We start from the raw sequence: 18,702 nt of genomic DNA, 5'->3' as shown, positions 1-18,702 counted from the left end.
AAAACTTGGAAATAACCAAACACCCTTCAGCATCTGAATGGATGAATAAACTGTGGTACATCCAGACAAGGAAATATTATTTAACACTAAAAAGAAATGAACCATCAAGCTATGAAAAGACACAGAGAAACCTTAAATGTATAGTACGAAGTGCGAGAAGCCATTTTGAGAAGGCTACACATTGTATTATTCCAACTATATGATACTCTGAAAAGGCAAAACTATGAAGACATTAAGAAAATCAGTGCTTTCCAGAGGTGGCAGTCAGAAAGAAAGATGAACAGACAGAGCACAGATGATTTTTACAGCAGTAAAAATACTTTGTATGATACTATAATGATGAATTATGTCATTATATACTCATCCAAACCCATAGAATAATATATAACACCAACAGTGAACCGAAAAATGAACTATGACTTTGCGTGATTATGATGTGTCAGGGTAAGTTCAACCTTGGTAAAAATGTACCATTCTGGTAAGTAATATTGATATGTATGTATGTAATATTGATATGTATTCCCCAGGGGGAATATGGAAAATGTCTGTACCTCCCTCTAAATTTTGCTGTAAACATAAAACTGCTCTAAAAAATTAAGTCTCAAAAAAAACAACCCCAAAAATCAAATTTCACCCTCCAAATTTAATTTAAAACATAACTGTTTCATTATTGCACATACGTTAAACATTTACAGTATCAATTACTGGTACATGATCATTTTTTTTTAACTGTTAGGTCTTACTATTGCTTCTTGCCTAACATTTTCACATAACTTTTTAAAAATTATAAAGTCCAAACTCTGCTAACCAATTCTCCTCCTGTTCCCCATCTTATTTCAATTTCTACATTAGGAACACTTACCAGATACAATACATATCCCCATTCTGGAGCTGTGAAATAAGAAAAGATTCACAGAGTTGCAAGGCTAGCACAGTTTTGCCTTCTTTTTCAGTGTTACAGATGATATCAATTCCACTCTTACAATCAGTTTTCAATAAATGCTATAAGAGGAAAAGAAAAATCAGTTCATATCATTAAAAATATCTAAAAAGCTAGTTGTAATAAATGTTTAAACATTCAGAAGAAATTAGATTTCTAGTTTTCTTCTATGAAGCCAATGATGAACTGTACAGAAAAATTCTCATGGTCTCATAGTTTTACTATGTAGAACCTACAGTTTACAGTGACTACTTTTAATCTCATTAATGTCCATACTTGTAGGTAAGTAGGGTCCATATTAGGAAAGATTCTTTCATCTTGAAAAAACAAAATAACAAACATGAAATTTAATTTCTTAGTATTTTATTTAAAAGGCAAAAACACAATGCTTCTCAGTTTTTATTTGATCTCTGTAACACCAAAAACTCAACATAAATAATGCTTATTAATGAATGTTTTGTTAATTTCATCATTTGTGAATATCAGATTTTGTCTAATTCAACATGAGCTTAAAGAATGGTGCCAAAGAGAACACATCTAGATAATGTAATCTAAAAACCTTTGGTACTACTATAAAAGGAATTTAACAAGAATGGGCTACATTTTTTTTTTTTTAATTGTAAGGTTAAAATAATGACAGGCAAACAAAATCTTAAACAATACCTCCTGGAATAGTTGATCTTCTACAGGTGACATAAATAGACATGTGAAGAGTGCTTGATGGAAATATAAGTCTTTGCTGATTTCTGGGTGATTTATACAAGATTTAATGAGAGCCATTGCTTCGGGTATGCGTTCACAAGCAATTAGGTATCTGGCACGTAGTTCAAAGAACAGTGGATTTTCAGAACTTAAGTACTTGTTCACTATGTTAAAAAGAGAAAAGACTCATATTACTCTCAAGAAAAGATTCTCTCGAACTCTTGATTGTTGTTTGAAACTTTAGCAGCACTAACACACGGCACCCAGTTAGATTAAGTAGTTAATTAAATAGTTCAAATATCTGTTGATATCTTCTCAGTATAAAAAGTAAAATGCAAAATAAAAAACAAATCTGAAATATTCTTTTTTCAGTTCACTAATATGTTAAAATGTTTCAAATAACATTGGGTCTGGAATATCTAGCCTAAGATTAGTACTTCATCATCTTAGTGCTCAATATTTTCATTACTGTTAAGATGAAAAGGCTGAATCTTAATTTGTCATTAAAACCACATTAATTCAGATTAATTATAGAGAAATAAATCTGAGTTAATGAAAAAGTTAAATCATAAAATACATGTTTTATTCCTTTTCAACAAAAGATTAAGTCAAAGGACTGCTTATTAATATATGCCCATGTATCAGCAAGAATAATTACTAAAAATACCTGCTTTTACACAATTTAAAAATATACAAACACCTTTATCTACATATTTATTTAGACCTAACAACAACCTTATGACAGGTATTATAGTATTTGTTTTACAGATCACACAACTGAGTCTTAGAGAGGTCAAATGACTTGCCCAAGGACAAAAATTAAGTGGCAAAGCAGGAACTGGAACCCATATTTCATGATTTTGGACCCAAAAGTATTTTACTTAGTTATGTATATTTAATCATTAGCTTCTAAAATGCTTATGAGTGATATTTTATTTGGGCTTCAACATTTTCCTTGCAAATCTGTTTCCAATGTATGATATACAGACACTGAGTTATAAAGTTAATGCAAAGATAAACTTTAGTTTTTACCCTAATGATCACCAATGAGAGAATAGTCATCCATATTAATGAGGCTCTAGAGCAGCTTTTCCCAGAGTGAGGTATGTCAATGTAAGTATGAAAGGGCTACCTATGTATGAAGAACTATACATATATATATTAAGGCCATCAGCCCTCACAGCAACCAAGTACGTTTGTTCTAGCTCCTACTCAAAGAAGCCTAAAAGCTCCCAAAAGCCCAAACTTTCTTTTCCCCTTTTCACTCTTTTTGAAGCTCTTTGTCTACCTGCTGTCCCCTCTAACCTCATTCCCCAGTTGCTTCATAGTTTCCTTCAGTCTGTCACCCTTGCCTTATCTGTGTTGACTCTTTATACCTTTCCTCAATAATCCAACTCTCCTCCTCAGTTCTAGCTGCCTCTGTCTTCAGTTCTTTTATTCCTTCCCCAGTCTCCTTTGTATCCCTTAGTATACACCACTTTATACCTTATATATGTCACATATATACCTTAGCCCTTTTCTGCTAGTCTTGTCCTACCTCCTATCTCACCCCACAACTTTGCACTGCTTCTGCTGGCCTTTTCACCTCTCACATCTGAGACTTAGGCCTCCACACTTGTATCTGGGTTAGCTTGCTCTTAAACCCAAGAATCATAACGCCTTCTCTACTACACTCTACTCACAGTCCACCCTAACCTCTTACCCTGGGAAAGAACCTAACCTGCTCAGCACAATTTGTGGTGTGAAGTATCCTTCTCACCAAACCAAGGTCTGAATGATTCCGGAGCTGAGAGTTCTTGCCTTTTCCCTTTGGCCAGCTTATAATTGCACTCCAGAGGCTCTCTCCATGCTTTCAAATGTGTTCTACAGTTTTGTGTTTATTCACTACTGCTAAGCTTACTTCCTAAGTTTTGGGGATCAAAAACATTCTGTGGCTTAGGAATAATATGGTAAATGATATCCATGTACATTTTTTAATAATTTAATAAATATATTTTTTAATAATTTTCTAGAAGGAGTTGACAGAACCTCCTTCTTCAAAAGAGAATTTTGGCCCACAGGAACCACTGTGCATCTAGGTGTGAGAGGAGGTGATGTCAAAGAAGTATGCAGATGGAAAGGGGATAAGAGAAAATTTAACTTCTATTAATGGATCAAGTTTGGGAAATACTGTCCTATAGTATTTGTAATTGAAATTTACTTATTAGTCACTCATTCATCATGTGGTTATTCAATCAATCAACATATACCTATACCTAACACTGGGCTAGATATAGGATATACAGTAGTGGTGATAAAAATTGGACGAGTTCCAGCCCTCAGTTTCCTGTATGAGGGAGATCTCATGTGCTTAAGCAGGGAGTTTTGTTTTGTTTTGTTTTAAAAGGGTGTTCCTACTTAAATAGATTTTTAAAATATAACTGAAGAGACAAAAACAAATGAACTCTGTAACATCTGAACAAGTAAATGTGTTAACACTCTGAATTCCCATTAGAATGATAAATTACTAGAAATAAATGTACCTCAGTCTAGTGCCAAAAGTCACTCTTAGGGCAGGTTAGTACAACAAATTAAACACAATTCATGTGAAAATACATAACTCTTACTCAATATTATAAAATAAAGAAAAATCAGTATTTCTACTCTAATTAGAAAGTGAAACTGTGCTTGCTTCTCACAAATGGTGGTTTTGATTTTGAGTCTCCTGAAGTACCTATCTCCTGAGATGCTGGCTGGGCTTTAAGAACAGCTTGCAACACTGGATCTTCCCATGGGCCACCATCTCTAATGATTCGAGTCACCAGTTCCAGATTCACATTTCCATATCTGCGGAGGTGATTCTGGCATTCCTAGGAGAGAAAAATCATTTTGGCTTTATGAATTTAAAGGGGTTAAAAACTAAACTTGATCATCATTGTCAATAAAATGACTGATGGCCAATGAGGCAGCTATTAATATAAAAGAGAAAGGATTGCTGAGTAACCTAAGTAGGGTGTCGAAACCCCAGAAGTACACAAATCAACTTTAATGCCAAAGGTTACACAGTTTGTACATAAGTGGACTTAGGAAATCCCATTATAATAGGGATGAAGTGTAACCTAAGAAAAAAACTTAAGGGATGCATCGTTTCTAGAAAGAAGATCACATTACAAAAACATAAGAAAACACTTAAGGGATGCATCATTTCTAGGAAAAGAACCAGGTTGCAAAAACATAAAACTTAAATGCTCGCTTAAATTTACACGAGGGCTCATAATGTTTGTTAACAGGGAAGGCAAAAGCCCTGACAGTGAGAAGGGGGAGTGGGGTCCAATGCAGACGCTGGCTGACAGCACTTAGGTGCCCTGGCCCAATCCCAAATGTATAATCTTAGTTGTGGTAGAAGGCTGAAAGATGAAAATCCTATTCCACTTTGTTGTGTAAGAACATTTGTAGTCTTGGGATGAAGAAATAACAGGCTGAAGGAATGAATACAACCTATAAAATGAAGACTTTGCATTAGCTTTAAGATTAAAATGTATTGATAAATTGGGCATTAACTGAAAATTTGTCTCTGCACATTCTGGGATTTTTTTAAAAAGATATTTGAAGTGTTTTTAGATAATCTGATATCTTAGACTTGTGATTATAATAAGAATTATGTAACAGAAGTTAAGTCTGTAAGCAATATTTAATATTTAGGAGAACTTGGTTTACTGAATTGATAAATTTGACTAATCTGATTAAGATTTACAAGATTTAATTGTTTGATTATGCTTTTTGATTCATTACTTTGTTCAGTGTTGTGTTTTAAAATGTTTCAGGGTATTTAATTCAGTAATTTAAAAAGATTAACTGAGGGCCTAGTGAAGTTAATAAATTTATTTTTTAAATGCATAAATAGAGATTAAAGCCTTAAGAAAAAACTAGATATTAAAATTGGCAATGTTTAAAATTTGAATAAATTGCATATCAATTAAAACAAACTGCCAGAATTTCTTTCTGTGCTCAAAAAAAAAAAAAGTCTTCAGGCATTAAAAATTAGTAACAGTGATAGGCAAAGCTTCAGGATAAAATGATATACTGGGGTGGGAAAAAGTAGGTTTACAGTTGTAAGTACACGAAACACAGAGTGTATTCTTGTGTTACTATTAATTATTGTATTATTTATTTGTATTACAACTATAAATCTACTTTTGCCCACCCCTGTATATAGTCACAAATTTTACTTATTGGATAAATCACCAAGCTACATATTCAAAGTGACAATAAACACTTGCTTGTATTAAATTGTCATATTCTTTCATCATTCGAACATTGCAAAGAGATATATGTCACTTCACATTCTTTGTTAAAATAAACAAGAGGTTTTGTTTTATAAGACAGCAAGGCAATAGAAAAAATCAAATTTCAAGATAAAGAATCATTCAAAGAAGTCAAAGGATCCTTAACTCAAAACATGAAAGTAAATATCATATAAAAGTTATTTAGGACATTCCCACATTAAAAAGAAGCAAGCAAGCAAAACAAAACAAAACAAACCCTATAAACAATGGGCAAGTTACTTAACCTCTCTGTGCTCCTTCATTTAACTCCTGCAAAAATACTAAAACACCACCTTCATAGGATTGTTGTGAGGATTAAATTATAAACAGTATTGAAAAGTGCTTGGTATAGTGCCTGACATTCAGTAAGCACCTAAAAAGTGATAGCTACTATTTCTTCTAGTATATTTTAACATTTTGAAAAAGTATTTTACTGTAGGATACCCAGTTTCCTCAGCATAAAATTAATTTCTACATTTCCATGTGTCAGCATGTTACAGCATTCAAAAAATAAGATATAAAGTTATTGATCAGCTATGCTTTTTTTTTTAATATATCACATGGAACAAGTAATGATCTGTGGCAACAGCTTCATAGTTAAACAATCATCAATTTCAAACCTCAAGGTAAAAAAATTCCCAAATTACACTACATACACATGTTGGTGCCCCTAAAATTCAAGATGGCTTTTGTTCTAATCAAAGCACAAGAAATAAGATGAGTGGATGCTAGCCCCTAAATCATTGGTGAGCTTTAGCAATGCTGCTGAGCCCTCAGACATCCCATCTTTCTAGTTGTGTTAGGGTAAGTGAGGCACCAATCATACGGCCATTAACACTATGGGACCTAGAATTGGACTTAGGGCAAAGTCAAGATATGGTAAAATAGGTCTATTGCTAATTTCCTAAACTTGGCTGAAAATAAACACTTGGAGGTCTTGTTTAATAACAAATTCTCAGGGCCCAATTCAAACCTGCTGAATCGAAATTTCAAGTGGAAAACCCTGGTGATCTATCTGTGTATCTGCCAATTCTTACCCCACAGTCAATTTTGATTGCATTTCCTACAGTTAGTATGTACTTTCATAAATATTCATACTATATATAAATTATATTCTTGTATTCCCACCAATCCTTCCACTAAAAATTAGCAAATTAACAAGTTCATTTTTGTAAGATAAAAATTATAAGTGAGTTTTGTTTTGTGTGTGTGTGTGTGTGCACTTCTTGAGTCAAGTACACCATATTTTGAAGACCATGTCTATGAGAAATAGCTTTGGACAGGAAATAAAGATTTAATAAATATTTTATTTTTTTCTATGTAAAAAGGCACAGGATGAAAGAGAACAAATAAGTTGGTATCTTTCGTCCCCTCCTTCCTTAAATAATAGTGGATATTTTGGATGATATTCAATCTAAAAACCTTCAAAGTGAAAAAGGAAGCACTGAAATCACTGTAGAATTCACAACTTATCTTTTTTAGAGTATATGTATATACTGTGGTCTTTTTTTTTTTAAGAACGTTTAGTTAATTAAAGATTTGGACCTGTATATTAACCTAATCCTTTACTAAGTCATCTGCTGTCATTGATACCCACTGTGCTAAATACAGGGGTAGGCAAACGTAGGTATACAGTTGTTCATACAGAAAAAGGACAATAATAAGTAATACAAGAATAAACTGTTTCTTATACTCACAACTATAAACCTATCTATGCCCACCCCATATAATTCCCTTAGAAATTTCCACTTACCTTTATGTCATTGCTTCACTCTTCTTGTTTTGGTATCAATGTGGCATGGGTTTAATGTTTTATTTTACAAGGTCTTTCCTCCTTGAACTCACTGCCACTTTGCTGAACTCTGGTTGGCCAGTAGAACATGTCTGTGAAGGTGCAGATCAGAGTTCTGGCCACTCTGCATAACTAATCTGAACCCTCAGTCAGCTTACTACAGGATGAAAGACTTAATGCTCCAACTTTATATTTAAAGGCCGCTGGATTTACCTATCTACTCAGCCGTTAAACATCATGAGGTCTTTTCTCTAGTCAGGTCCTTTCCATGTCTCTCAAATTCATCTTCTACTTTCTTGCCTATGCTTTTTCTCATATCATGGTCTTTCTCCTGGAACTTCGGGTAAACCTATCTAAACCTTCCTTTAAACCTATCTAAATGTTCCTGTAAACCTAATTAAATCATTTCCTAACTGTCTTTCCACAGTGTCACTTTTCCCTGAGAAGCCTCCACTAGCTCCCTCAATCCATGATAAATTTAATTCCTTCTCCTGGTAATCCCTGCACTGGGAGAGTACTGAAGATCTCTACCAGTGCAATCTTCTGGTGTTTATCATATAAGAGAAAGACCTTGCTTTACTGAGTGTTAACATCTTAATTCCTAGGTAGTTAAAAGCTTCTTCACACAGAGTCAGGAAAGGAAAACTGTACCAAAGAAGATATGTTCTCAATAATAACTTTTTAAATCAAAATTGGGTTTTATGGAAATAGTGTTAAATAGAAGCACTATGCATTCTGTCTTATTTTAACAAAATACAGGTTTCAGAGTAAAATTATAGAATACCAGTCATATTCATTCATAAGCAAGTTATTGTAACAAATCAAAGCAAAAACATAAAAGGTCTTTAATTTGGTTAATTTTATAAAAACAGAGCCTTTAAAATACACTAAAATATTTACAATACTTGAAGTGAGATAACAATGATCATGACATTTTATTATCACTTTCATTATCTTACAACAAAGCACTTCAAAAGTTGTAAAATTTAAAGATGTGATGAAGTTTTCTTTTACAAAAAGAAAATTATCACATATTTGCTGTTGTTTTCTGTGGTTAAGTTCCTGAGGAGTATTCACCCGATGTTTTAGAAAAAATAAATAGTCTGAGTTTTACACAAATAAAATAAAGACAGTATAACAATGAAGTTACTGCTTTTCGAAAAAAAAAGTTCTTATGAAGAAAATCATTTTAAATGAATGTTTAGAAGTGTTTGCATCAAAAATCAATGTCACCTTCAGCCCTGACTGGTGTGGCTCAGTTGGTTGGGTGCCCTTCTGCAAAGTGTAGGGTTGGCAGTTCGATTCCTGGTCAGGGCACGTACCTAGGTTGCAGGTTTGGTCCCTGGTGCTCGGGGCACATATGAAAGGCAACTGATCGAAGTTTCCCTCTTACATGGATGTTTCTTTCCCTCTCTCATCAATGTTTGTTTCCCTCTCTTTCTCCCTCCCTTCCCTCCTCTGTAAAAATAAGTAAATAAAATCTTTTTTAAAAATGTCACCTATAAATCTTGTACCTATGCCATTAAAAAAAACTTAAACTAAAATTTTCTATTGAAAAATATTTCAACTGGATCATTTTAAATTCATTTGTTAAAAGTGGTTACTATTCAAGAAAACACTGACTTTAGGAACAATGAAAATGTAATACTCAAATTTCAACAAAACTCTAAAAATTTGGTGAAAGGCACTTAAAACTGAGAAACATAATTTAGAAATGAAATTTTTTCCATGTAGATCTACCAAAAGTATCTTTTTCACCTATATGATAGCTATTAAAACCAAATATCATAGTAAACTAAATTTAAAATCAGACTTTGAATTATTATATGACCAAGTGTTAAAATTTTTCAAAAATAAAGCATATTCAATCACATTGGTGCCATTAAAGTTTTTACACTGTTAAACATTTTATTTTTATCCTTTTAAAATGTATTTTTATTTCATAATGTATATAGTATTATTACATGTACATAAACAATAAATATACATATACTGGGGATATGTGCTCAAACTCTTTACAAAAACAACAACAACATAAAAAACCTAGATGGGTAAGATATCAAAAGTCTGCAAACTCCTGGAGTTAGGTATTACTTGTATTTAATTTGTGTTTGGAATCAGACACAAAACTCTGCTGATCTTAAGGTCATGTCAGTTTTTTAACATCTCCTGATCTGCTTCTTCCTTGCTACTTCTACAGGCTTATACTCTTGCCTAGGCCTTCATCATAGTGTTATCACTCAGATAACCACAATAAAGTTTCTATGTCCACCATCTCTCTAATAAGGCAGTTTTTAGAAGGCTTTAAAAAGTTGGGACTATGAAGCATTTAAGCTAGTAGTATAAATAAAACATTTCTTTAAATCTAATCTTTTGACATATACATTATTTACAAACACATGGTTATTACATTATTTCATATAAAAAAATTAGGAAATACTGGGAACAATGATGGGGAGAGAATAAGACCTAGGTCCTTATTCTGCTTCTACAAACCTCATCCCCATTGGAGCTTACAAGGGATTATTAGATTAAACAATTTCTAAGGTGACTACCAGTCCCAAGTTATAAAAATGCATGAATACCTATAAATTAGACATATTTGATTTTTTAAAATAACTAGAATCATGTCCTTATTGAATTACTTAATATATCCCTTATTTAACTTTTGGAAAAAAATGAGTATTTAAATTATCTAATTGGTTATCTATTTAATAAACAATTACATTTTTATACTTTTAAAAATTTAAGTAATAAACAAATGTTTCTTAAATTTAGCAGAGTGTTATCTGAGGGGGAAGCTAATCATAAATACTGTAAAACCATCAAGTGAGAGCATAGTCAAATTCCAAAATTAATTGGTGGTTGCCATGCTAATGAAAGCACATTCCTCCATTAACATTTTAAAATAAGTAATGAAATAATATGGCCAACAGAGAAGTGCAATTGTTGTAGTTTTAACCTGTAAGGCAAACCCTGAAGCAAGAATTAAGGTGCATGCAAGATTTGAGCACAGATTTCTACACAAAGAAATAAATACAAAATCTGATTCAGCAGAAAGAGCACTGGAGTCAATCAAGGGAACAGGTCACAGTACTGGCCGTGCTACAAATTGGGCAAGTTATTTAATCTCCAATAAATATTGCTGAATAGATGAATGAACGAATCTCTCTGGTCTTCAGTTGCACCATTTATTAAAAAATTAGATTGCCCTCTACAGTTCATGAAAGCTAAATTTTCTATGGTCTAATGTTTTATCTGGGAAAATATAAACTACTCCAAGCACTAGCATGCTTGTAAGTCCACTTAGTATGTATCAATATGAGCACACTCTACAAAATCAGCTTTCAGTGAACAATGAACATCCCACTAATCCTGATGTGCTTTCAGAGCTAGTTTCAAAGTGTTAATCCTATATCTGATTTTGAAGGCACTTACATACCTGCTCCTGACAACACAAGACTACAAGATGCTCAGAATATACGATCTTTATGATCCGACACAGTGGTATGAAATAAGTATTAATACACATTGATGTGCAGTATACTCTTTTAGATGACTGTTGTTCCATGTGTCACTAACTTTTCCTGAAATAAAGAACTTAGTAACACTGACAGTCCTATCTTTTGGAGCCTTGCTTTTGGCCCCAGCTTACATGTTTCAAATTTATTATATAGTATCTTAAGCTCAAAATAACTCAGGCTTTTGTGTCCCTTCAAAGTAAAACCTCAACAGTTGAACTGAAGTAAGGTATTTCCTTCTCCAAAAAATTATTTTAAAAAATGCAGAGAAAGTGAAAATATTTCTGAGGTCATGATATATAAGAATTATTTTGCCAATATATATATCACTTTTGGCAAGGGAAACAAAGTAAAAAATAAACAGGACTACCTCAAATTAAAAAAGCTTCTGCACAGCAAAAGAAACCATCAACAAAATGAAAGGGAACCCACAGTTTGGGAGAACATATTTTCCAGTGATACATCAGACAAGGGTTTTAGCTCCAAAATACAGAAAGACTTACACAACTCAACAGCAAGAAGGCAATCCAATTTAAAACTGGGCAAAGGACCTGAATAGACAATTCTCCAAAGAGGACATACAGATGGTCAATAGATATGAAAAAATGCTCAACATCAGTAATCATCAGAAAGATGCAAATTAAAACTACAATAGGTATCACCTCATACCTGCCAGAATGGCTATCATCAATAAATCAATAAACAACAAGTTCTGGTGAGGATGCAGAGAAAAGGGAACCTTAGTGCACTGCCAGTGGGAATGCAGACTGGTGCTGCCAGTATGGAAAACAGTATGGTGTTTCCTCAAAAAGTTAAAAATGGAGCTGACATTAGAGCCAGCGATCCCGCTTCTGGTCACCAATCAGAAATAATATATGCACCCCTATTTTCATGCAGCATTATTTACAATAGCCAAGATCCGGAAACAGCCCAAGTGCCCATCCATAGATGAGTGGACAAAAAAGCTGTGGTACATTTACACAATGGAATACCACTTGGCTGTAAAAAAGAAAGAACTTTTACCCTTTGCAACAGCACAGATGGACCTGGAGATGATTATGCTAAGCAAAATAAGTCGGTGGGAGAAAGGCAAATATCATATGATCTCATTTATATGTGGAATCTAATGAACAAAATAAACTGGCAAACAAAATAGGACCAAAGGCATGGATACATGGAACAGACTGACAGATCTCAGGGGGTGAGAGAAAGGGATGAGATTAGCCAAAGAACATATGTGCATACCCCATGGACACAAACAACAATGTGGTGAAGGCCGGGGGGTTGGTGGTGGTAAAGGTGGGGCACAGGGCTGGGTGGAGGTGGGCAAAGACGGGGGAAATAGGGGACATCTGTTAATAGTGTTAGCAATAAATAATAAATTAAAATAATTAATTTAAAAAAGATAAATTCCTGTGGAAAAAATATCAAAGCTTTACCTATTTTAACACAAGATTTATCAAAGGAATATAATCTTTACAAATGATTTCAGAACCTGAAACTTTAATTTTAACACCAATCCTTTTTACTTCCAGTATTATGTAGGGGGCATACTTTTCAAGTATGTTTCATTCATAGATAACTATTTTCCCTTACACTTTTCTCACAATTAAGCATACTTTGATTCTCTTTTTTTCTGCACATGGTCAAAGCAGAATCCACAAGTAAATATTTGATGGTTTTACCCCATGAGTATGTTTGCTGATCTCTATCTCACTGTACACAGGAGTGACCAATGAAATATAAGGTAAACAGTTTTCGACAATATGCCTTATTGTTTCTTGTGTTTTAGAGTTCAGCAAGATGATACATCTCTAAACAAATTTTTAGAAATGAAAAAAACGGCTAGACATCAGATAGAAGTTCTATGGACTTATTTGTCCTTCATTTGTTTTTGCCAAAACAAGTACTAAGGGACTAAGACTAGCAAGTGTTGGAGACACAGGGATGAGTCAGTCTCTGCCCACTGATCTAGAGCAGTTAGAGAGACTACCAAACCATAGACAGAACATAGAGGGATGTATATTTTGATTAACAGTGGAAAAATTAAAGGGAGAAAAGCCATGTACAGTCAAAATGGTACTGAGCAGAGACAAGAAATAACTTCTATCAGGAAAGAAAATGTAGGAACACAGTTTTGAAACTGCTACTTACAAAATGTCTTGCTATTAAGCTGATATGGTGTAGTATTCTTTAAACACCAGGACTATTTTGGTGTTTTAAAATACCAAGATTAGGCCTTTGCCAAATTAAGTCTTTGGGCAACTCATTCCAAGAAGTCTAGTAAAGGGATATGGTCCAAAAGGTTTTGATATTAAGTCAGTAGCTCTAAACTTCTTCATATTAGCTAAAAATAATAAAATCTGGGGTTTATAGTGCCAATGAATATACACTCTAACACTTAGGGGAGATCACCACTTATTCCCGTGAAACAGCGTGGGAACAATTTATTTAACCTCTTCTCTTGTGCTGGTTCTTTTTGATTATTTTATGCTCTTCTCTTATCATGTTATTACAATAAGATAGCCTTGGACCTCCCTCCTGCTTGAAGGGTATATCCCCTACATACTCCTATCTCCTTCCCCCATTCACCTAAAGGACAAGCAGATTTAAAAAAAAAAAAAAAAAAACCACAACTAGGTGGAATCCAAGGAAAGAAAGCTTAACTAAGGTTTACTTCTAGTCTTAAAACAAAAGATCTTTCTGACTTATACACTGGTGGGATAGGGAGAGAGTTTTCTCTGAGGTCAGGGCAGATTCACTAACACATCTGCAGAGCCATAAGCAGTAAGGTTTCTAGATTACCGGCTGGCATTTTGCAGGCTTCCCTAAAGTCTCTTTTTATTTTTCTAAATTAAAAAAAAAATAAAAAAACTTCATAACATCTATTTTTCTCTTGACTTATAAAAGTATTACATGTTCTTGGATTAAAAAATAAAAACTGGGAAGCTACAAATACAGACCTATGAGTCTAACCATCACTGGGCATTAGTATTTGGACATTCCAAAGATATTTCAAACTGTGTCTAAAATGGAACTTACCTTCTTTCTATATCCTGCTATTCTCCCTGTAATTCCCACAGGCTTAAGGAATGGCCCTACCCTGTGTGGTTACTTCAGCTTAGATACCTAATAATATACTTGATTTTTCTGTATCTTCCTTAGCCACATCCAATCAAAACATAAGGAGATTTTAGTTCCAAATTATTGCTTTTATTTAAAACTTGTATTTTCTTTTTCCAGAAACATTTCTGACATTAACAGAATTTTCATAATAGTCATATTAACAATAATCTAATTTTAACTTGTTTCCTCAGGTCAATCTTATTTCTTTTATTCTATAACAACTCTACAGTAAATTCTTTGTTTCAATCATTTCTAAACTAGCTGTCATACTTCTTTGTTTTCCTGATAGAAGACATGTAGTTGGTTTGTTTTCCAAAAACTTGAAGTATTATTTCTCTTGCCCTAATAAATTATAGGGCTTGGCAGCTGTATAAAACAGTATTTTTCTTCTCTTGAAAAACTCCCTATACAGTATCTATCTATGCTGGCTTTTGTTATAAAAGTCATTGTCAGCCTGATCACATTTTTTTCTTTGTTGAAATCTTACTTGCTCTACACAAGTCTTGCATTTGTAGATCTTTCCTTTACCCTGAAAATTGAAGACTACTACAAGATATAGCTGCACTTAACTTTGAATTGAAAATTATTTTTTAGAGACCATTTCCTTTATTGACTTGGTTTTTCCTGGAGCTAATCCACTGTTGATTGCCTTTACTACACTTTTAATTTAGTATTTTCATCTCTATACAATATTTTACCTCCATACATTTTTTGGTGTTGTCCCTTTTTTACAATTTCACTTCCCATTTCAGTGGAAGATACCCTGAACTCAACTGCATAAGAACATAACATTCTTTTTTAACTGTCTTATCTTATCATGTAATTGATTGTAAAAGATGTTATTCTCTTTATTCATCTTTATCTAGAATATCTAGAACAGAGAGCTGTTCTACTAATGGTAAGTCTCTGACCAACCTTCTAAGCTCAAACCAACAGAGAAGGGAGAAGGTTTAATTTGTTAGATCAATGGCCTGTGAGGCAGTAATGAGGAAACTATAATGAGATAACCACACCTTTATAAGACTTTCTTACCTCTGTGTATTGGGATGTACTACTTTTGGTTTGGGTTATACCTTCATTCTCTCAATAGAAGGAATGCTCTCATGCAAAGCCATACATCTCACTTCTAATGTAGGTGTAACAGTTATATCAGGATTCCTGTTCTATGGGCTCTGATGCACACTTGGTACACTCTCAAGAAGCATCAACAACTCTTTTCCTCCCTGGCTGCTTGAAGATCAGCCACCATCATGAATAACACAATAACTATCCTTGGATCAGGAAGTTCATGACCAACAGACTACTTCAGTGGAAACAAATGGTCATTGACATCCTTCACCCTGGGAAAGCAACAATACCTAAGACAGAAAATTCAGAAAAAAAGCCAAAATATGTAAGACCACACCAGATGTTATCTTTGTATTTAGATTCAGAACCCACTTTGGTGGTAGCAAGGCCACTGGCTTTGGCATGACTTATGATTTCAAAGAAAAATGAACCCAAACATACACTTGCAAGACATGGCCTGTATGACAAGACAATGACCTCAAGAAAAGAACAAAAGGAACATAAGAACAGACTAAAGAAAGACAAGGGGACTGCAAAGGCCAATGTTGGTGCCGGCCCAAAGTGAGCTGGAGATTGGATAAAAGAAGGAGTAAACATGCTTCAGTGACTTAATCTGCAGTGATTGTGTCAATTTTTTATGAGAGCATTAATAAAATAAGAACTTACAAAAAATAAAAGCCACATACCAAATGCCCCACCATCTACCATTTCCTCCAACCCCAGTTGTTATAAGCTGGTGGTAATAGGCAAGGAACATTACTGGATAGCACTGAATGTCTCACTCCTCTTTCTCTTTCTCTCAAATTCCCCTATTTACCTTCATTCAGTTAAACAAGTACTGTTTGCCCAAGTAGTCTGACATCAACTGGTTGCCATTTGTACACACCCCAACCAGGGACCAAACCTGCAACCCAGGCATGTGCTCTGACCGGAAATCAAACCAGATGATGCCTAATCGAGCCAACACTGGTCAGAGCAGGTTTGCCCGGTTCTTCATAGAGGTCTTTGTCCGAGTTTCTAGCATCCGTAAGGAACTTTTTCCTTATTTTATATTATTTTTGTCATTTCATTGGGAATCTAGAAAACTTAATGAAATTAATGAGGTTTGGAGACCTAGTGTATGAATTCAATCACAAACCTATGGAAAACTCACCAATGAACTAATTAAAAATACTGAGGTAGGTACAGCATATAAGAAATATGTCACCTTGGCCAGGTGGCTCAGTTGGTTGGAATACTCATGTACACAAAAAGGTTAAAGGTTCAATCCCCGGTAAGGACATATACCTAGATTATGGGTTCAATCCCTGTCAGGTGCATGCAGGCGGCAATGGATCAATATTTCTCTCAATGATGTCTCTCTCTCCCTCCCTCCCTCTCTCTCTCTAAAATCAATAAACATATCCTCAGGTGAGGATTAAAATAAAATGCATGTTCTTCTTGTGGTGAGGTAAAGAAAAATTGTCAGAAACCAAGGGGTAAACAAGCAGACTTTTAAAAGCCAGTAAATGGAATATCTGGCTCTAAAAATAAAGTTTCCTCCTGGAATAAGCCAGAGGAAAAATTATAGTTAGTGGATAAGACTTAAAATTTTCTATTTGGCCCTGGCTGGTATGTCTCAGTGGATTGAGCGCTGGCCTGTGAACCAGAGGGTCGCTGGTTCGATTCCTAGTCAGAGCATGTGCCTGGGTTGTGGGCCAGGTCTCCAGTAAGGGGCGTGTGAGAGGCAACCACACATGGATGTTTCTCTCCCTCTCTTTCTCCCTCCCTTCCCCTCTCTCTAAAAATAAATACATCTTTAAAAAATATTTCTACTTGAACAGCTTAGGTTTTAGGAGATAAGAAATTCATGGAAGAACAAAATAAGCTTAATTAAGGGCTAGGTTTTAGTCTTATTGTGAAGACAAGTAAGTCCAGGTAGTATGACATCAGAGAGCCCACACTGTTCACCAGACAGGTTTTAATGCCTTCTTTAAGTATTACACCAGATCTTTTCCTAAGAATGATGCCAAGCTGATGACCCTATGCAGCAAGTATAATACTGTTCCCACTTTACAAATGCAGAAAACAGACACAGAAATTACCCAAGATGACAGAGTGGGTAGCAAAACTAGTATACTCACAGTTGGAATGTGGGGGTGGAGGGTAGACACAAAAGGAATAATTAACTCAAAACCAGCAAAGAATATTAGTCCATTGCTGACTCAGTCTGGTCCAGGGACCAGCACTACAAGCATCACCTCAAAGCATATTAGAAATGCAGATTCTCAGTCTCCACCCAGAGCTACTAAGTCGTAATATGCATTTTAACAACATTCCCCAGGTACATGGTAGAGGAGAAAGAGCACAATCTTAAGCTGGTATGAATCTGTATGAAAGATGGATAGAAAGAAATGACTTGGGGAAACAGAGTTTATACTAGGAATATAAAAGTTTAAAAATTTTCAAAAGATGACATTGGGATTGCTATTGAATTACCCAAGGTTGGTCAAAAACCTAGAGAATTTACGAAGCTTATTAAATACAAGATTTTAGGGGAATGTACACGATGGACTACATGTTAAACCTTCCTGTGCCTGTTAAGGGCATAGGCCTGAGAAGCAGAAGCAGCAACAGCTCAGTTCAGAAAATTCTTCAGGTAAAAGCTAAAAGTGGAACAAAAAGGTGAAGTCTGTCCTATGAGGCAGGAGTTAAAGGCTCCAGAAAATGCTGAGTAGGAAGAAGCCACAGCAACAAAATGGCAGAAATGGCAGAGAAATTTAAATATACATACACACAAAAAGGAGAAGCAGCGGGCTTTTAGAATTTGAGCAGGAGATAGAATGGGTACAAAAATCATAAACTCTCCCTTGAAGAAATGATTATATTGATAACTGAATGGATACACTGCTCACAAAAAATAAAAATAAAGAATATATCCCTTCAAAATCTTAAGATTTCAGACATTTAAAACAGAAGTCAAATACTGTCTCTCATCTAATCTATAGACACTTCATTGGTTCCCACTGTCAAAGCTCAGCCGTCATCCCCATGAGGGACTCCCTGATGACCCATTTAAAGCTGAAATTTTTCTCCCCAATACTACTATGCCAGCACTCCTTAGCTCCCCGCCTGCTTCATTTTTCTCCAAGTCATCTGTCTCATTCTAAAATACTCTTAATTTACAAGTTTATTGTCTTTCTGTTTCCACATTAGAATCAAACTCCACAAGAGCAAGATTTTTCTGGTTTTGCTTACTACTGTTTGTTC

At 34.5% G+C, this 18,702-nt stretch overlaps 1 protein-coding gene and 1 long non-coding RNA gene across 4 annotated transcripts in view; one reads left to right on the top strand and one right to left on the bottom strand.

The window, feature by feature from the left end:
- The window catches only part of ZNF654 (zinc finger protein 654), an 81,897-nt gene that overhangs the window by 15,590 nt on the left and 47,605 nt on the right, over window positions 1–18,702 (bottom strand). For 2 of the 3 annotated variants that reach the window (XM_024558127.3, XM_053918278.1), the window contains exons 4-6: window positions 4,356–4,491; window positions 1,604–1,806; window positions 863–1,002 (exon numbers count right to left, since the gene is read on the bottom strand). In XM_024558127.3, coding sequence (XP_024413895.2) covers window positions 863–1,002; window positions 1,604–1,806; window positions 4,356–4,491 — 479 coding nt within the window. The remainder of the gene's footprint in view (window positions 1–862; window positions 1,003–1,603; window positions 1,807–4,355; window positions 4,492–18,702) is intronic. The other variant, XM_053918279.1, reaches the window with a different exon arrangement.
- The window catches only part of LOC139440690 (uncharacterized), an 82,574-nt gene that overhangs the window by 17,770 nt on the left and 46,102 nt on the right, over window positions 1–18,702 (top strand). The window lies entirely within an intron of this gene.

The sequence above is a fragment of the Desmodus rotundus genome, chromosome 2 (genome assembly GCF_022682495.2).
Source record: "Desmodus rotundus isolate HL8 chromosome 2, HLdesRot8A.1, whole genome shotgun sequence".
Classification (NCBI taxonomy): Eukaryota; Metazoa; Chordata; class Mammalia; order Chiroptera; family Phyllostomidae; genus Desmodus; species Desmodus rotundus.
The sequence above is the reverse complement of the archived record's forward strand: the minus strand, read 5'-3'. Positions and strand labels throughout refer to the sequence as shown.